The sequence below is a fragment of the Dipodomys merriami genome, unplaced genomic scaffold (assembly GCF_024711535.1).
Source record: "Dipodomys merriami isolate MVZ:Mamm:240054 unplaced genomic scaffold, mDipMer1.0.p SCAF_84, whole genome shotgun sequence".
Classification (NCBI taxonomy): domain Eukaryota; kingdom Metazoa; phylum Chordata; class Mammalia; order Rodentia; family Heteromyidae; genus Dipodomys; species Dipodomys merriami.
The window spans coordinates 5,607,050-5,626,729 of NW_027206446.1; the positions used below are offsets into that span (position 1 = coordinate 5,607,050).

The following is a 19,680-nucleotide window of genomic DNA, read 5'->3' on the forward strand; positions in this document are numbered from 1 at the left end:
AGCATTTAGGTGCTGCCCTTAGCTTTTTATTACTAAAGGCCAATGTTCTATCACTGGAGCCATAGCTCTACTCGTGGCTCTTGCTGGTTCTTTGGAGATGAGAGTCCCATGGACTTTTCTGCTAAGGCTGGCTTTGAACCTCAATCCTCAGATCTCAGCCTTCTGAGTAGCTCGGGTTATGGGTGTGTGCCATCAGTGGCCATTTTGAATATTTTTAGATATTCAATGCAATGCTTCTTTTTCTTGTGAAGTTAATGAATTTCTTGCGTTCCTTTGCCCTGAACCACAGGAAGATAAATAAAAACAGTTACTTAAGCACAATGATCATGAGTCAAATTGTATTTATTCCATGTTTATAAAAGGCAAGGAAAAGCCGGATGCTGGTGGCTCATGCCTGTCATCCTAGCTACTCAGGAGGCTGAGACCTGAGGATCACACAGTTCAAAGCCAGCTTGGGCAGGAAAGTCTGTGAGACAATTATCTTCAATTAACCACCAGAAAATCAGACGTGGCACTGTAGCTCAAGTGGTAGAGCACTTGCCTGGAGCTGAACAGCTGAGGGACAGCTCCCAGGCCCAGAGTTCAAGGCTCAGGACTGAACCAAAAACAAAACAAAACAGACAAGGAAGTCCACCATCCTAACTTTTCAATATTCCAGGTCATCTTGAAACATTCCCAATCTTAATATTAATATTAATATTAATATTATATATACATTTTTGTGTGTCAGTATTAGGGACCGAACTCAAAGCTTGGGCACTGTTGCTGAGCATTTTCCCTCAAGATTGGCCCTCTATCTATCAATTAAGCCACAGCCTGACTCCTAACATTTTGCCAGTTCCCTGAAGATGAGAATCTCATGCACTTTCTTGCTTGTGCTGTCTTCAAACTGTGATAGTTAGATCTCAGTCCACTGTGAAATTAGGAATTCTGGGATGGGCCACAAGGTCCAGCTTCAGTATATTTTAATAGATACACACTCTTCTAGAATTCTTGCCCGGGAATTATTAGTAGCCTCTTTCCTGCAAGTCTTTTGCAGTCTTCACCTGAACCTGCCTTAAAACCCATTCTTAACAAGTTACATGAAGATCCCCTTTTGTGCTGTGCTCTAACAATTCATTGGTATTCGGACAAAAGCCGTCATATTCCAGCTGAGATTCAGGCATGAGCCACCAGGACATGGCCAGCTGAACCCTTTCTCCGAGAGTCTGCTTTTGAAGCCATCCAGTGATTTGCCTTAGCAAAACGTGGCCACCAAAGTTTCTTCCCCAGACCACGATGAAAAGAAAGAAATTCCAGCCACGCAGAGCTGTCTGTATTTCAGTCTAGACGTCGCCCATGGATCCAGCAGACAGTGTTCCTGCCATCCCCGAGCCTCCGGCCGCTTGGCTCCTCCACCCTCCACGGCCCTGGGAGCAGGCGGCCCCCACTTGCACTGAGCGCGTGAGCTGTGTTCAAGCTGCTTGTCTTTTTGGCTGCTGCTTCTCCACCATGAAAAGCCAGTTACCAGTCGTTCTTGGAGCTCAGCCACTTTGTAAACAATAGGCACCATTCTGCTCCTCCTTTCAAGTCTTCTTTTCAGAGAGGAGAAAGGACCCCAATGGGAGAGGCCAGTCACGCTGTCCCCCTGCGTTCAGCGTGGGGACAAGGGACGGCTCACGTGGGGATGTGGCAGCCCAGGAAGCCTCTGCTTGTTCTCCCTTTGTTCTGTCATCTGGGGAGGAAAAGACACAGGGCATTCAGGGCCTGGGCACCGCCACTGAGCTTTTGTGCTGAAGACTAGCGCTCTACCACCCGAGCCACAGCTCCACGTCTGGCTTTTTTTGTGAGATTAATTGGAGATAAGAGTCTCACAGACTTTCCTGCACAGGCAGGGTTAGAACCTCCATCCTCCCATCTCAGCCTCCTGAGTAATCTGTATTTCAGGGTGAGCCACCGGTGGTTTCTTTGGTGGAACTTAGAATCCTCAGAGATGCCATCAAGCCTCCCTGGACCTCCCGGGCCCCTGGTGCAAGGTGGGGGAGACCCTGCCCGCTCCACAGCCTCCTCTCCCTGGCTCCCCACCGGAGGCCCGGCCCCCACAGGAGGCCCAGGTCCCACCGGAGGCCAGGCCCCCACCGGAGGCTCGGCCCCTGGTGCCCAAGACCCTCACTCACTCTACTCCTGCTCCTTGAGCTCGGCCAGCTGGCTTTACAGCTGCTTCACCGGGCTCATGATGGCCTGTGGCTCCTCTGCAGGTTCTGACTTTCATTGCGCTCACTCTCGCCTTTGCTGCTGACAAGAGACATGGCTCACATCGGAAGAAACCAGTATACATTCTTCCTCTCCCCCCCCCCCAAAAAAAAGCAAAGAAACATGCAGAAATGTCAGAGGCAAACCTAAGAGATGCTCTTGCTGGGGCCTGAGCTAACTAAACGGCCCCCGACTTCATACCTGCCCCCTGCGATCTGAGATGGTCTCTGCTGCAGCCCCTTTGCTATTCCACAAGCTACACAAAATTCTGGGAGCAGCAGCTCCTGTGGCAGGCAAACTTCCTCTTACAAGCCATGCCTCCTTCTGAGCATCTCAAGGCGAACACTCAAACTCAGGAGCTCACCTCGCTCCTGCTCCATCCTGGGAATCAAGGACAGCGATCCCACGGATCTCCTCCAAGGACAAAGGCTGCATCAAAGACTGCAATGGTCACTCTGCAGATCTTTCCCACCCAGTCCCCCCACCCCAACCACAATTCTCCCTGTTGAACCTGAAGCCCGTGTCTGCACCCTGAAGACGCCGAAGACGTCCTCAGGTGCTGTCAGCCCCCAGCTGCCCTGAATCCACCTCCTTTCTCTGTCCTTCACCAGCTCTCTCTCTTTGGCCTATGGGGGAAAGTCATTGAAACCAATGTAAGACTGCTTCAGAAACATGGGAAAGAGAAAGGAGCCATGGAAGGAAGAAACCTGAAAATACAGACTTACATTAATGCCTCTCTGTCTCTGTCTCTGTCTCTCTGTCTCTGTCTCTGTCTGTCTCTCTGTCTCAGCCTCTGTCTCTCTGTCACTCTGTCTGTCTCTCTGTCTCTCTCTCTATCTCTGCCTCTGTCTCTCTCTGTCTCTGTCTGTCTCTGCCTCTGTCTCTCTGTCTCTGTCTCTCTGTCTCTCTGTGTCTGTCTCTCTGTCTGTCTCTGTCTCTCTGTCTCTGTCTCAGCCTCTGTCTCTCTGTCTCTCTGTCTCTGTCTCTCTGTCTCTGTGTCTCTGTCTCTGTCTCTCTGTCTCTGTTTCTCTGTCTCTCTGTCTATGTCTCTGTCTCTCTGTCTCTGTCTATGTCTCTGTCTCTCTGTCTCTCTCTGTCTCTCTGTCTATGTGTCTGTCTCTCTGTCTCTGTCTCTCTGTCTCTCTGTCTGTGTCTCTGTCTCTGTCTCTCTGTCTCTCTGTCTCTCTGTCTGTGTCTCTGTCTCTCTGTCTCTGTCTCTCTCTCCTAGCTACATACTGATCATGACAGTAGTGGGATATGAACTCAGGGCCTCACACTCTTGCTCATCTTTTGTGCTCAAGGCAGGTGCTCTACCACTTGAGTCACACCTACACTTCTGCCTTTTTTTCTGGTTCATTGGAACTAAAAGCCTCTGGGATCCTCATCTCTCAGCTACCTCGGGAGCCAGGATTATAGGCGTGATCCTTGTGTGTCATTGGTACAGTGTGTAAGCCATGCCCTCGGGTGGCTCTCTCTAGATGCGGGGTAGATCCAGGGTGTGGGGATCAAATGGGGTTTGACCCTGGTGTCCAGGGGCTGGGGAAGAGACCTCAGACTTTCACACAGGTGTGCAGTGGGACTTCCAGCATGGTCCCAGAGGAAACATCTACGACAGAGAATGGGGCTGAAGCATGAGGTAGAACCTGAGGGCCCAAAGAAAGTAGATCCAAGTATCTGGGGGTACAGCAGAGGTATGCACGGCCTCTTTGTTCCCCTGGCATGAGAGAAAGGGCTTCTAGAATAGGAGGGTGGTCAAGAAAGGTTTCCACCCCCACCAACACAGGCTGCTCCCCAACTTCCTCCATAGGTGCTCCGCAGCTTGTGGCTCCCTTTGTACCCAGGGAAGAGGAGATGGCCGGCCTCGGGGTGCCCTCTCTGCTTCCCGCAGAAGCAATGACTTGTCCACACAACCACTGCTTATACCACTTCTGTTTTTCTAAGCAAACTGTGTATGTGTGTGTATTCACACATGTGCATGTACTAGTCCTAGGACTTGAACTCAGGGCCTAAGCACTGGCCCCGAGCTTTTCTACTCAAGCTTAGCATTCTGCTAATTTAGCACCGCTCCCCTTCTGGAATATTGTTGGTTCCTTAAAGATGAGTCTCACAGACTTTCCAGCCCAGGCTGGCTTCGACCTGTGATCCTCAGCTCTCAGCCTCGAGTAGCTACAAGTATAGGCATCCATTTCTTTTCTTTTTTTTTTTTTTTTTGTTACTATAAAGGTGATGGACAGAGAGACGACAGTGCTGTAAGTCAGATCATAAGTACATTTCTTCTTGGACAATGTCCCCCCTTCCCGTGCTCTCTCCCAGTTGTTCCCTCCAGCCCCCACCCACCAGCTGCAGAGTTCACTTCCCTTATCATGTGCAGTGAGCACCCTTTGTACTTCATTTCTGTGTCATCGTCTACCCTCCCGAAGACAGATAAATGACCATACAAGACAAAACAACAAGAGCTACAGAAACCTCTTGTTTCCATTTCCTGGAGTTCATTTTGATAAATATTATTCTGTCTGATCAGAGGCACAGAGGGTTTTTCTCTAAGAGTATTATACACATCCATTTCTTACCTTACATTTCCCACCTTTGGAAAGCTCTTCAAGTTAAATAAAACCGTCACCACTGAGGACAACATGGATCTGCCCCATTACTGGTGGTTAAAGTTGAGAGTGCAACAGGTGAATTATGAATTGATAACAGCAAGTGAGCACATGGCTGGAGGTGAAGTCTTCGCATCACGTGTGGCTCTGTGGTCTGTCTCCTCCTTTCTGCCCATTGGCTTCACCAGTCATCTCCGTGTCCCTGGTGGTATGTATAGGAGCAGAAGAAGGCCTTGTGCTAAGATTAGGTCCTTAGGCCCTGTCTATGGATGGCTGGACCTTTGTGGTGAATTCTAGTTTGAAGGTGACTCAGTAAAGGGCGGTTCACACATCACAGATGAAAGTTAAGACACCTGCCAGAGTTTCATTGCTGCCATTAAACAGCTGTGTCTCCTTAGCATTTTCCCCTCTGGATTGCTAGGTTGGCGAACTCCATCGTCAGCACCTCCAGGAATGTATTTAAGGATGAAAGGTAGAGAGGACTTGGCTCTGCACTCTGTGACTGTGGCTCACATCTGTAATCTCAGCTTCTCAGGAGACTAAGATTGGGGGACCACAGTTCCAAGCCAGCTCAGGCAGCCCATGTTTAAGCCTGGAGATTCTATTAAATTCTATTAAATATTTTGTTGGCAAAAGTATTTGTTTTTAAGCTTTTGTTGTTGTGGCATTGACCATGTGGTTCTATCACACATTGGGGAAAAATGCTTTGCCACTGAAATTCCAGAACATTACAGCCAACTTTTGTTTTTAAAACCCAAGTGTAGGAAATGGACTCATTACCTTGCTGACATAACTGTAACCCCTCTGTACAGAATTAGCAAAATGAGTCCTTTCCCATAGCTTAGTCCATTCCTTCCCCTCTCCACTGCTCAGCATGCTCCCTTCCTAGGCAATACCAGACCCATGTAGTAAAGTCAGTAAATCATCAGCCTCCAGCCCTCTGTACCTTGGGATGGCACTCCTCTGGGGCAGCTACCACCCTAGAAGGCCGCCAGAGCCCCTTAGAGTGACTTCAGGTCTGGGCAGCTGCAGGACCCTTGTCTACTATACATCCTAGTCCACCACGATGAAGCCCCTGGCCCGCATGTCCACACCAGGGTCTCCGCCTCCTGGCCCCTCCCAGCCCCTCCTAACCCCCTAGGTTACATAGGTCACCCCAGACAATAGCCGGCGCTGCTTCTCACTTCTCCCTTGTGAGAAGGGGTCTTGCTGGTCCCCCTTTCCTAGCAATAAACCTGTTCATTGTTCTTTGTACCTGAATGTCTGTGTGGTTCCCTGGCAAAGTCTGACTAATCTAATTGAGCCAACAAGTATCCTTATAAAAAAAAACACCCCAAAACAACTCTAAGCGTGACTCAAAACGTTTGTGCTCAAGTAAGTAAGTGTGTGTGTGTGTGTGTGTGGGTGTGTTTGTGTGTCATGAACTTGCTGAAAACAACCTCATTTTAATGCATAAAAACTCATCATGGTGTGAGAAGAAGTCTTTTCTACCAAACTAGAGTGCTTCTGTCATATCTTTGCTTAACTGGCTCTGCAGGCCAACAGAAAAAACGTGAGCTTTAAAACTCAAACCGCGAAGAAGCTCAGAAGATTGGGCACCTTACAAATGTGCCAGAGCTTTCCCCTTACGTGAGTGCTCATGTAATGGCAAGTGTGTAAAGTGTTGCAGGACTACATCAAAGGTTATTCTGTTTGTTTACGTCAAGGTCCTTCAAATAAGAACCTTTTATTTCTTTACTGAGATTAAGTGAGAAGTAAATTTCACAGTATTGTGGGGGGGGGGTTGGTCTTACCTAAAGTCACAGACACATTTTAACCATTGTCACGGTCTACAAAGCTTAGGAACGCTACAAACTTTGACACTACACCTATCTTTTCCAAGTCGGGTAATACATACATTTCTTTCCTTCTGCTCAGTGTCAGCCATTCCCTCGTTCTTGCTCGTCCCCTCCCTCCCATCGCTGCCCTCGAGTTGCTTAGTTCACGTTCATCAAGGTCCGGTGCAGCCGATGGACTCCTGTGGTGTATTTTTTCATCCATTGCCCTCTGGTGCTTTGCCCTCCTCCTGACTTCCCTCAGGTGTGCAGGTATATATACCATGAGGTCAGGAACATGGAGTCATCTAACAATGATGCAACAAATTAAGAAGAGGTCCTTTGCTTCTTGAGTCCTGTTTACGTTGTCCTATCTTGTTGCAGTTTGAATTTAACATCTGCATATCAGGGAGACCATGTGCCGTTTGTCTCTCTGATCTTGGCTTATTTCACTCAACATGATTTCTTCTGGTTCCATCCATTTCCCTGCAAATGCTATTGTTTTGTTTTTTCTAATGGCTGCATAATATTCCATTGTATATAGGTACCACAGTGTTTGGATCCATTCATCTGTAGTGGGGCATCTGCGTTGTTTCCATATCCTGGCTATTGTAAACAGTGCTGCAGTGAACATGGAGGTGCATGTTTCCTTGTATCCTGGTTCCTGTTGCTCAGGATAGATGCCTAGGAGTGGTATGGCTGGGTCATAGGGGAGGTCTAAACTTAGCTTTCTGAGGACCCTCCAGACTGCTTTCCAGAGTGGTTATATTAGTGTACATTCCCACCATCAGTGCAGTAGTGTTCCATTTCTGCTAGGTTTTCCTTGTTTAGTGAATAAAGATTCTGGAAATAGTTCTTTATGATCATTTTGATGTCTTGGATGTTTGTTGTAATTTTTGCTCTGGCATCCCTGATCTTATGGATTTGGGTCTCCTCTCTTCTTTTTTTTACTATGATGTGTCTAGAAGTGCTCCTCCTGGATCCTGTTTGCTAGGTGTTCTGTATACTTCTGATATGTAGGTGAGATTTTATCTTTTAAGATTAGGGAAATTTTAGGTAATAATCTTGTTGAATAAGTATTGCATCCCCCTATTCTGTATCCCTCTCCTCCATCAATTCCAGTTATACAAAGTTTGAATTTCTGGGCATTGTCTGCCCGTTCTTGGACTTCTCTTTGGTAAGTTCTGAGTATTTTCTCCAAATCTATGACTTTTTCTCCAGCTGCTGCATTTTGTCTTTGGCTCCTGATATTCTATTTTCCATCTCATTCATTCTGTCAACTATGGCTTCCATTGTGTTTTGCATGGTGGAAATGGAACCATTTATGATATCTATATCGGTTCACAAAGTGTTAATTTCATTTTTAACAGCTATGTACCATGTCTATTCTTGACTGTATCTCTTGAAATTCTTTGGCTATCTCTTCTTTGTATTTGAATCGTGGATCTATTCATCACCCTATTTCTTTGGCCAATTCCTTCATCATCTCTTTCATTGATCATTTGTCCTCCATTTCTTCTTTACTCTCACTAGAGTTCTTTCCTGAGTTGCTGCTGGCTATGGAGTTGTTTTTCTGTCTTGACGATTCATGCGTTTTATAATTTTTTTGCTGCGATGTTCACCAGAGGATCTGGGGATTAGCAGAGTCAAAGCCCAAACTCTGACTGATTTTGGTCAATAGGTGGCAGCCTTTGCTTGGTTCTGGGTTTGTTCCTGGTTGGTTGTCAGTGGTGATCTCCAGTCACAGGCTGGCTGAAAGGAATTCTGCCCAGTCTGCAGCCAAGAATGAGCGGGTTGATGGGTTTTCCAGGGTAGTAATTACTTTCAGAAGGGTTGGGCTTGTGATGGGTGCACTGGGTGTGTTTTTGGTTGTGTGTGCCTTGGCCCTGGGTGGTTTCTCTCCTCTCCAGGGGTGCTTGATCCCTTGCTTCTTATGCATACGGGCGTGCTCCGCCCACGGTCAGCACGCACACTTATGGCACCTCAGACTGGACAGGGATTTCAGCACACACAACACCCGTGGGAGTGTGCTGGCCGCGGGGTCAGGTATGCTCTTTCCCTGCAGGAGCTGTAATTCAGGTGCCCCGGGTGGGCAGATCCTGTGAGGAGAGAGGCCCAGGCCTCCAGCCACAGGGTTGTGGCACACACATCGGTGCCCTGGGTGCTGGGGGGGGTAGGGAGTGGACGTCCTCTGCTGCTGGGCATCCCAGCTAGCAGGGGAGGGGTGGACACTTGCCTCTGAGCTTTGCCAGGTGTGAGTGCAGCTTAGCTCCCCAGCTTGGCAGGTTTGGGTGGGGGTAGTGGTGGAGGAGTCTTCTGTCCTCTCTGCCCCCTTACAGTGCCGCAGTCCTTCCTGGGCAGGGCAGTGGGGGTCCAGTAAGCCCTGCTGGTCACCGCCAGTGTTGGCCTCTATGGAGGAGGCCCCCCCCCCTGGCAGGATACGCAGGGTCCTGGGACCGGTTGTGGATTGACCAGTGTGCTGTGGGAGGTGCTGCACTCCTGGTCTCAGCCTGTCTGCTCTATCCAGGTGGGACTCTTCTACATCAGGGTTCCCACAGATCCCTGATGGTGCTGAGATGCTGAGCAGCTGCAGGGCGCTGTCCAGGCCTGGGGTGCTGAAACATGTTCCCGCCCTGTGTACACAGGGAGGTCCCTCTTAGTGTGCACAGTTGACTTGCTTCCCCACCCTTCTTTTCTCTGTCTGTTCCTGTGATTCTCTCTTACTCAGTTGTTTTGCTGTTGGAGGTCTCTTGGAGGGTTTAGGGGGTGTGGATTCTCCTTTCTCTCTTTTTGGTTGGAGAGACTTAGGGTGAGTCTTGGGGTCCTCCAAATAAACACCTATAACTCAAATGTTATTTTCCATTGTTTAAGGTCTGTTTCCCCGAGTATGTAAGGTACAGTGGATACAGTGCCAACAATGGTTTCAATCTTCATTAGTAACCTACAGGGCTATATTCAGCTAAATTTAATCAGTTCCATAAGTTGTGGTTTCTAAACTCTCATCATGACCACGATTGAGATTTGTTGTCACAGATTTGATCCTCTGCAACATTTACAGTCAGACACACAGAAAGATAAACAACTCTTACCAATATTTTTTGGTCAAACTTAACTTTTATTGTTAATAAGTTCCAGGTAAGCCTTGCTTAAAAAATGATTTATGAAGTTCTCCTCGTTGCTTCAATTGGAAATGAAAAGGGCCTCTTGGCATCGACGCTCTCTTGATCTGCCAGTCACTCCCTATCCACCATGGGACATGCCATCTCAGCACCTAGTAAGAAGAGACCTCCTAGACCCCCGGGACAGAGCTAGTCCTGGTGATAAAGTCTACCCTGAGGCACTTGGAAAAAACTGCATAAATGAGGGTGGATGGTGCGAGATCCTAAATGGAGTCACTCGGTGCTTGCCCTTCAAAACTCACCAGAGCGAGAAGGTCAAAAGAAAATATTTATAAGTATGCCTATTTAATGCCCATACCCGTCTTTCTTGTAAGTGGACAGGAACTTACACTCTTGACCTTGATACCTACTACGTCTACTTATACCGGGTCTCCCATACATACTCTGTAGTGCAAACATCTGTAATCCAGGTATCTATAGTCCAGATACCGTAAGATCAAGGCCTCCCACTGGGATCTTAACCACTGCAATCCAGCCATAGCTTCAGAGTGGTAATTCTTAACCAGTCCATTTTGCTCTCCCCTATGCAGTTGCTGGATATTAATCAGTCAGAAGTAGTCAGGGACCTGATCCACCAGTCACAGGGCCACCTGGATTGCAAGAGAGAGGGACTTGCCAGATCATCCACCGTTTGCCCTTTCCACTGTGACTGGATGGCTGCCGGTCCCTCTGTGTTTGTGTGCCCTCTAGTAATGTTTTGACTTACTGTTCAGTCTCTGCCTCATAAGACTTCTTTCAGATTTCAGCCAAGGATGCTTACATGTGTTCACCACCCAGGAAGGGTTACTGCTGCCTCCTCCTGGACCACATGACACCTCTGCCTTCTTATCCCCAAGCTTAACTCCACCTGCTAGTAGGAAGTAGCTATAGAGATTTGGTGCTCCTTTTTAACTATCAAAAGTTGGGAATGTTAAGCATGCTCAGGGAACAATGGACGCTTCTCTTCTCTCTTCTCCAGGGGAAAGCATATGTGGATGCACAACCCTTTGGTATCCCCAAGGGACAGCAGGCAGAACAACCTAGAAGTCTCTGCCCAGCACCATATACCCAGATAACTGGTGTACCTGGGAGTACCCCATGCTAATGGGTCACTTCTACATTGGTAGCCATACCCCCTCGTGCCTGCCCTAAGTTGGCTCTGTGCACACCAACAGATCATGAAGGGTACAAGATGGGCTCTCCCCAATGAACTCCCTTCTTCCTGAACCACGTGGCAGTCTCCTCTCAGAAAACTGTACACTTGGGTGCTGAGAAATCATAACCTTCTGCGTACTTTTTTGGAAATGACTTTATTGATTCATTAATACAGTAAATTGTGAACAGTCAAGGACTGCCCTAGAACATGATCCAGTTGCTAACAATCATTTAGAAAAACAAGGTAATGGTCCAGTTCTTTCCAGGCTGAATCCACTACAGATTCCTGATAATGTGTGCCCATGTAGCCCAACATAGTTATGATTGAAATGAAAAGTCCAGAAACAGAGGTTCTCTCTCTTTCACCCATTTAGAATGTTGGGGACAGTGCTCCTGGAGAATGCTCATATGTCACATCTTTCATTTTGTCTTTTTCTTTCTTAATTTTTTCCAGCCCAATGACTTTAAATAAGGACCTAGACACTGTCTCTGAGCTTCTTTTGCTTAAGGTTAATACTCTGCCACATGAAAAACAGTTCCACTTCCAACTTTTTCTGTGTATGTGGTACTGATGAAACAAACAAGGGCTTCGTGTAAGCCAGGTAAGTGCTCTACCACTGAGCCACAATCCCAACCCCAACTTTCATTTTGGAGTGTTCAGATGAGAGCCCAGGAGAGGCTCCTGACTACAGAGGCAGAGCAGAAAGGCGAGGAAGATTCTCGATAGAGATGACCCAGTAGCCATCAGGCCCCAGGGTGTAAAATGTCCAGTATTTGTAATGATGACAGAAACCGATACAGATCTGGACCTTCTGAGGTGTCCCCATGTCTCTCAATGACTGCTCCAACTGAGCCTGAACCTGGGCAAATCTCTCAGGTTCGAAGTCCCCTACCCACCGTTCATGATGGGAGTAGCACTCCAGAGGGGCAGGATAGATCCCTTGTCTCAAACAGCTCAGTCTGGCTGTGTGGCTCAGGAGGCTCTGCAGGACAGAAATGGAGATGTGGTTTCCATAGAAACTGAAGAAGCTGAGGTGGGAGCACTGGCTCAGGGCGGGCAGCATGCACAAGAGCTGGGGATCCGTGATGGCACAGTCCTCCAGGGCCAGGGTTTCCAGGGTGCCGGCCCCGTGCTCCAGTAGGGCTCTCAGGGGCTCAGGACTGAAGTTGTCCAGGGGCAAACTCCTCAGACGCAGGTGCTTGAGCTGCCTGGAGCAGGGACACTGGGACAGGAACCACAAGTCAGCCTCGTTCAGTGGACACGAACTCAGAGACAAGGTCTTCAAAAGGGTGAGGTTCCTGAGGATGGTGGGCAGCTGTCCATAAAGGAAGAAGACTTTGTGCACATACAGCTCCTGCAGATGCTGCAGCTGTCCCAGATGTTCAGCGTATTTGCAGGAATATGAGAAATTCTTGTATCTGCAAGTGACGTTGACTCTCATCCTGGAGAATTGGAGGATGCGAAGGTCCTTCATCTGACTTAGGTAAGGGACAACTTTTTTCATGGTTTCTCGATGCCAGAATTTATTCACCTTTAGCTCCTGGATGGAGTCCAGCCTCACCACACGCAGAGCCTTCTGGATTTCAGAGATGGAGTCAGACAGAATCAGCAGCTTCCTGGAGCACAGCTGGACTCGTTCTCCCCTCTCCCTGGCCCACTGGAGCAGGCGGGCTTGGAGAACATCCTGGGCGCCATCTTTGATGGTCAGGTCCATGAGTACAATCAAGGGCTGCTCTTCAGTCATCATTAAACGACAGCTCTCTGCTGGCTTGTCAGTCAGGACATCTGGATAAGCGACTCGGGCCATTGAAGGGTAGCCCTCTATCCAGATGTTGGGGTGCTCATTCCGCAGGTCGAGAACTTGCAGTTTCCACTGACTGGGGCGCTCTTTCTTGGCCAGTAGCAGATGGAGCCCATCCAGGACAGTGCTGAAGGTTTCCAGGTCTGGAGACTCTGCCAGGTCCCCCAGGGGGAGGCAGGAGAAGGGCCAGGCCTGCACCAGGGCCTTCAGCATCTCTGTGTGGGCCCTGGCATAGACCTCCACGAACAGCGAAGGGAACAGCAACACCGGTAGATCGTCCAGGGCAGAGATGGCCAGGGCCTGGTTGCTCAGCAGGCTCTGCATGGCCAGATACTGGAGCGAGGGTGGGGTCCTGTCGCTCATCTTCAAGGCCAGAAGTGGAGCAGATGTGGACCAGGTGTGCAGGACTCTCTGAATCCCAGCAGGGCTAAGCACTCAAGGCAGACTCAAGGCCTCTGCTCTTCTCTGGCCCTTTGGCATCTTTATACCCCAGTCCCACCCTCCCCTCTGTGTATCTAGCAATGGGAGAGCAGATTCTGATGGGATTTCTGAGTAACACCCACCACACCCTGGCTGGGTCTAACAATCTAGATTACTTGAAAGAGAGATTCTACTCAGAGTGATAAGATTATAGGCAGGACCCACTGGGCCCAGCTTCCATTTCAAATGTGTAACACACACACACACACACCCACACACACACACACACTCACACACTTACACACTCACACACTTTGGCCCTTATTTGTTAACCCTTTGAGAAATTTCCACTGATATTTCACTACCTTGAGCCTGCAAACGTTCCAAGAACATCAGCCAGCCCAATCTGATAGCATCCACAAACACTTCTCTAGAAAATTATTTCCCTCCCTCCCTCCCTCCCTCCGTCCGTCCCTCCCTTCCTACTTCCCTCCCTTCCTCCCTCCTTCCCTCCCTCCATCCCTTCCTCCCTCCCTTCCTTCCTTCCTTCCTTCCTTCCTTCCTTCCTTCCTTCCTGTGTTTTTTTTATTGTTCATCTCACAACTTGAATTGAGGGCATGGCCAGTGTCCTTGAGCTTCTTTTCCTCAATGCTTTTGCTCCAACATTTGAACCAAAACAGTACTTTCATCTTTTTTCTGTGGAGTTCATTGAAGATAGGAATATAAGTCATGGCAGAGATATGGCTGTTTATCAGAAAAGCAGAGAAATACAGTGAGATATGTCAAGGCAGAGTCCCTAAAAAGGTGGATAACATGGCAGGATTACCAAACACTTCCTAGTCCTCACTCTCAATGTTAATAGACTTAACTCTTTAATTCAATGACATAGATTCACTAGTAGGATAAAAGAGCAAGATCTATCCATGTGCAAGACACATCTTGCCAAGAAAAACAAACATTTTGAATGTGAAAGACTGGAATAAAACTTTTCAAGAAAATTGCTCCCATAAACAGGTTGGAGTAGCAATAATAATATCAGAAAAATAGATTTCAATTTAAAATTAGAAGAGACAAAGGGCATTACAAACCAATAAAGGGATCTCTTCTAGAAGTTTCTAACAATTCTAAATATCTATTCACCAATATCAGAGCACCCAACTTCATCAAACTAAAACTACAGGACCTAAAAAAACCCCATAGAATCAAAAATAGTAATTGTTGGTGATTTTAACACACCACTGTTGCACTGGATAAATGAACCCATAAAGTGTAACAGAAAAACCTCAGAACTAAATCCCCTAAATATCTGCATTGACTGACTAGACTTCACAGACATCTACAGAATATTTGACCAGGCATCATCAGAATACATATTTTTCTGAGAAGCACATGGAATATTTTCCAAAACAAATAATATGTAAGTCTGTGCAGAAAGTCTGCACAAGTTCTGAAATACTAAAATTATTCCCAGCATTCTGTCAGACCACATGCTGTATTATTATAGTTCAATATAAACAGTCATCATGGGCTGGGAAGTCAATGGAACACCAGACCCCCTGGAAATATTACTGGAAGGGATAGGAGAAGCAGGAAGGCTCCTTGGCATAGGCCAAAACTTCCTAAATAAAGATCCAGAATCACCACAAGTTAAATAATAACTAGATGAATGGAACTGAAAAAACTGAAGAGCTTCTGCACAGCAAAGGACACAGTAGCAAGACAAATAGCCCACAGAATGGGATAAAATCTTTACTTGCATTTTATCTGACTAGTGCCTCCTATCTAAAATATAAGTACAGCTAAACAAATTAAACCTACCAAAAACAAAATCTCAAAGTAATGACTAGCCAGCTAGAGATTTAAAGAGTGATTTCTATGAAAAAGAAACATGAATGGCCCATAAACACATGAGGAGTTGTTCCACATCCCTAGCCATAAAAGAAATACAAATCAAATCAACATTGAGATTCTACCTCATCCCAATTAGAATGGCTACTATCAAAAAACAAACAAACAAAAAAATCATCCAAAAATCCCTAACAATAACAGATGATGTTGAGGATATAGCCAAGAGGGAACAATACTACAAATGTTGGTGGGGAATGTAGACTTGTGTAACTAAAAAGTGTACAACAGGTGCTGTAACCCTGGGCTTGGGGCCGCCTCTCAGCATTGTAGGCTGCTGACTTGTACACAGCGGGAGGGGGGAGAGGGGTTGAGAGGGGGAGGGCAATAGGGAGACCAAGCTTCAGTTTGAAATAAAGACTCCTTTGCTTTTACATTGGTGACAGTCTCTGGTGGTCTTTTGGGTAAGGATTTCCGAATCCAGCTTTACCTTATGATCCTGAGATTTTCAGGTCAATTGTAGCTCTGGAGCCCCAGGTGTTTTTGGGTACTTTCGGGGTACATGTGTCCTGTGCACCCACCATCAGAAATCTCAAATGAATTCTGCCTAGAAAGAACTCAAATACGATCTTGTCTTTCTAAATTGTTGTAAGCAAACTTCTGACTGTGTACAGTTTTCTATGTCTACACATCAATTAATTCATTTCCAAAGAAAAAAGAACAGTAAGCAGAAGGATGTCATTTCTCAGAATCCAAAAATCAGAGTACTGCTTCTGCCCAGAATTCTAGCCCCTAAACCACTTAGAAATCTGAGAATCACAGTTCAAAGACAGCTGGTCAGGAAAGTCCACGAGACTCTCATCTCTAGTGAACCACCAGAAAACCAGAAGTGGAGCTGTGGGTCAATGTGGTAGAGTACTGGCCTTGAGCAAAAGAGCTCTGCATTCAAAGTCAAGATCAGTAACAACAACCCAAAGAGAATAAGTCACCCCTCAGGCTCAGGCTGGTGGCTCACACCTGTAATTATAACTAGTCTGGGGATCACAATCTGAGGATCACATTTCACCTTCAATCTGGGCAAGAGCCTCTTAGACTCTTATCTCCAATTAGCCACCAAAAGCTGGAAGTGGAATCTGTGGGTCATGTGGTAGATTGCCAGCTTTGAATGGAAAGAGCTGGGGGACAGACAGTGCCAGACCATGAGTTCAAATCCCACTAGAAGCACACACACACACACACACACACACACACACACACACACACACACACACACACAAAGACACACACACACGCACATACACACACACACACACACACACACACACACACTGAAAGAACAAAGAAGAGAAAACCAGAAAGCATGAAAAGAAGAAATAATCTTGCCTTCTTAGAGACTGAAAGCATTTTTTGAATGAATCAATAAAATAACTGAATTAATGAATATGTGTGTCCTGCTTTCTGGATGATACTTACAAAGAGCAGTCAAATGCCCTTTCTTATCTTCCAAATCTGATGCTGAACCGCAGGGTTGGTGATATCAGCTGGGCCCAGCATGTACTGAACACAACAGGTTGAGACCTTAGAAAGAGAGAGGGCCTCTGTCCTGTCCTACAAAAGAAACTAGCTGCTGGCACCTAGTGTATCACTCTTGTAATCCCAGGCAAAGAGGAGGCTGAGCTCTGAGTTTCATGGTTCAAAGCCAGTGAGGCAGATGAGTTCAAGGGATTCTTGTCTCCAGTAAACCCACAAAAAAACAGAAGTAGAGCTGTGGCTTGAGTGCTCGGCCATCAGCCTTGAGGGAAAAAGCCAAATCAAAACAAGAGGCCCTGAGTACTTGCATAAAAAGAGAGGGGGCAAGAGGGAGGGAGGGATGGTGAGAGAGAAGGTGAGAGAGAGCAGAAAAAGGGATAGAAAAAGAAAAAAGGGACAGAGAGAGAGGGTGAGAGAAAAAGCAAGAGCAAGAAAGAGGGAGAGAAAGAGAGAAAAGAGAGAAAGGGAAAGAGGGAGGGGCAACGTAAGCAAAGGAGGACAGGAAGGAAGGAAGTGAAAGAATTTTCTAGAAAAGTGTTTGTGGATGCTATCAGATTGGGCTGGCTGATGTTCTTGGAACATTTGCAGGCTCAAGGCAGTGAAATATCTGTGGAACTTTCTCAAAGGGTTAACAAATAAAGGCCGGATGTGTGTGTGTGTTTGTGTGTGTGTGTGTGTGTGTGTGTGTGTGTGTGTGTGTGTGTGTGTGTGTGTGTGTTACACATTTGAAATGGAAGCTGGGCTCAGTGAGTCCTGCCTTTAATCCTATCAGTCTGGGTAGAATCTCTGTTTAAATTAATCTAGATGGTTAGACCCAGACAGGGTGTGGTGGGTGTTACTCAGAAATCCCATCAGGATCTGCTCTCCCATTGGTAGATACACAGAGGGGAGGGTGGGGCTAGGATATAAAGATACCAAACAGCCAGAAAAGAGCAGAAGCCTGGAGTCTGCTGTGATTGCCTGGCCCTACTGAGATTCAGAGTGTCCTGCACACCTGGTCCATATCTACTCCACTTCTGGCCCGTGAAGATGAGCCGCAGAACCCTACCCTCGCTCCAGTATCTGGCCATGCAGAGTCTGCTGAGCAACCAGGCTCTGGCCATCTCTGCCCTGGAGGATCTACCGGTGTTGCTGTTCCCTTTGCTGTTCGTGGAGGTCTATGCCAGGGCCCACACAGAGATGCTGAAGGCCCTGGTGCAGGCCTGGCCCTTTCCCTGCCTCCCCCTGGGGGACCTGGCAGAGTCTCCAGACCTGGAAACCTTCAAGGCTGTCCTGGATGGGCTCGATCTGCTACTGGCCAAGAAGGAGCGCCCCAGTCGGTGGAAACTGCAAGTCCTCGACCTGCGGAATGAGCACCCCAACATCTGGATACAGGGCTACCCTTCAATGGCCCAAATCTCTTATCCAGATGTCCTGACTGACAAACCAACAGAGAGCTGTGGTTCAATGATGACTGAAGAGCAGCCCTTGATGGTCATCAGGGATCTCACCATCAAAGATGGCTCCCAGAAAGCTCTCCAAGCCCACCTGCTCCAGTGGGCCAGGAAGAGGAAAGAACGAGTCCAGCTGTGCTCCAGGAAGCTGCGGATTCTGTCTGGCTCCATCTATAAAATCCAGAAGGCTCTTCATGTGGTGAGACTGGACTCCATCCAGGAGCTGCTGGTGAGTAATTTCCCATGTCAAGAATTTCTGAAAACATTTGCCCCTTACCTGGGCCACATGAAGAACCTTCACATCCTCAACTTCTCCAAGATGTGTGGCAGCTTCTTCACTTCCAGCTCCAGGAATGGCTGGTGTTCCTGCAAATTTGGGGCACAGCTGGGGCAGCTGCAGCATCTGCAGGAGCTTTATGTACACGATGTCTGCTTCCACTACGAACAGCCGCCCTCCATCCTCAGGATGCTGACGTCCTTAAAGACCTTGTCTCTGAGTTCATGTCTGCTGAGCGAAGCTCACCTGAGGTTCCTGTTCCAGTGTCCCTGCACCAAACAGCTCAAGCACCTGCGTCTGAGGAGCCTGTCCACGGTCTGCTTCAGTCTTGAGACCCTGCTAGACCTGCTGCATGGAGTGGCCGGCACCCTGGAGACCCTGGCCCTGGAGGACTTAGCCTTCACGGATGTCCAGCTCTCGGCCATCCTGCCCGCCCTGAGTCAGTGTTCCCAACTCAGGTTCTTCAGCTTCTATGGAAACCACATCTCCATGGCCGCCCTGAAGATCCTCCTGTGCCACACGGCCCAGATGGGCCATTTGAAACGAGGGCTCTATCCTGCCCCTCTGGAGAGCTACTACCCTCAAAATCAGTGGCCATGGGACATCCACCCGGAGAGATTTGCCCAGGTTCTTGCTGTCTTGGCACAGACTTTGAGGGACATGGGACCAAGCCATAAAGTCCAGATCTGTACCAAATTCAGTCATTACCTGAACAAATACCGATTCTGTACCCTGGAGTCAAATGGCTCCTGGCTGCTCACAGAAGAGCATCTTTCTGGCCTTTCTACTCTGTCTTTGTAGTTGTGCACCTCTCTTCTAGAATTGCTTCCTAGCAGCAGAAATGAAAGCCAGGAAGAGCATTCTCCAGGGGGCACAGACCCCCGTGTTCAGTGTAGATGGAAGAGACAGGGCATCTGGTCCTGAGTTTGTCAGTTCAATTGTAACTCTGGAACCCCAGGAGTTTGTGAGTGCTTTGGGGTTCCATGTGTTCTGTGCACACAGCAGCAGGAATCTGGAGTCAATTCTGCCTGGAAAGAACTGGATCATGATTTTGTTTTTCTGAATGGTTGTAAGAAAACCCCTAAGTTGTAGAATAATCCCTTACCATCTATAATTTTCTGTATCGATCAAAAATAAAAAAATGAAAAAGCATGAGTAGAAAGATATCATTTTTCAGCACCAAAGAATGAGGAGTGTGCATACCTAGAACCTTAACTCTGCAAGTCGGAGATCTGAGCGTTTCCATACATAGGCAGCCTGGGCACAGACATCTTTGAGACTCTTATCTCTAGTGAACCTCCAAAAGTGGCAAGAAGTGGAGCTGTGGCTCAAGTAGTAGAGTTCTGGCATTGTGAACCAAAGCTCAGAGATAGCACCTAGATGCAAGAACTGGCACAAATACACAAACAAATAA

At 47.5% G+C, this 19,680-nt stretch overlaps 2 protein-coding genes across 2 annotated transcripts; one reads left to right on the forward strand and one right to left on the reverse strand.

The window, feature by feature from the left end:
* Positions 1-11,645: 11,645 nt before the first annotated feature.
* Positions 11,646-13,124, reverse strand: LOC138820075 (PRAME family member 7-like). The gene has a single exon (XM_070011719.1). It carries the CDS (start codon positions 13,122-13,124, stop codon positions 11,646-11,648), a length of 1,479 nt encoding a protein of 492 aa, XP_069867820.1.
* Positions 13,125-17,585: 4,461 nt separating this feature from the next.
* LOC138820076 (PRAME family member 12-like) lies at positions 17,586-19,067 on the forward strand. The gene has a single exon (XM_070011720.1). It carries the CDS (start codon positions 17,586-17,588, stop codon positions 19,065-19,067), a length of 1,482 nt encoding a protein of 493 aa, XP_069867821.1.
* Positions 19,068-19,680: the final 613 nt, after the last annotated feature.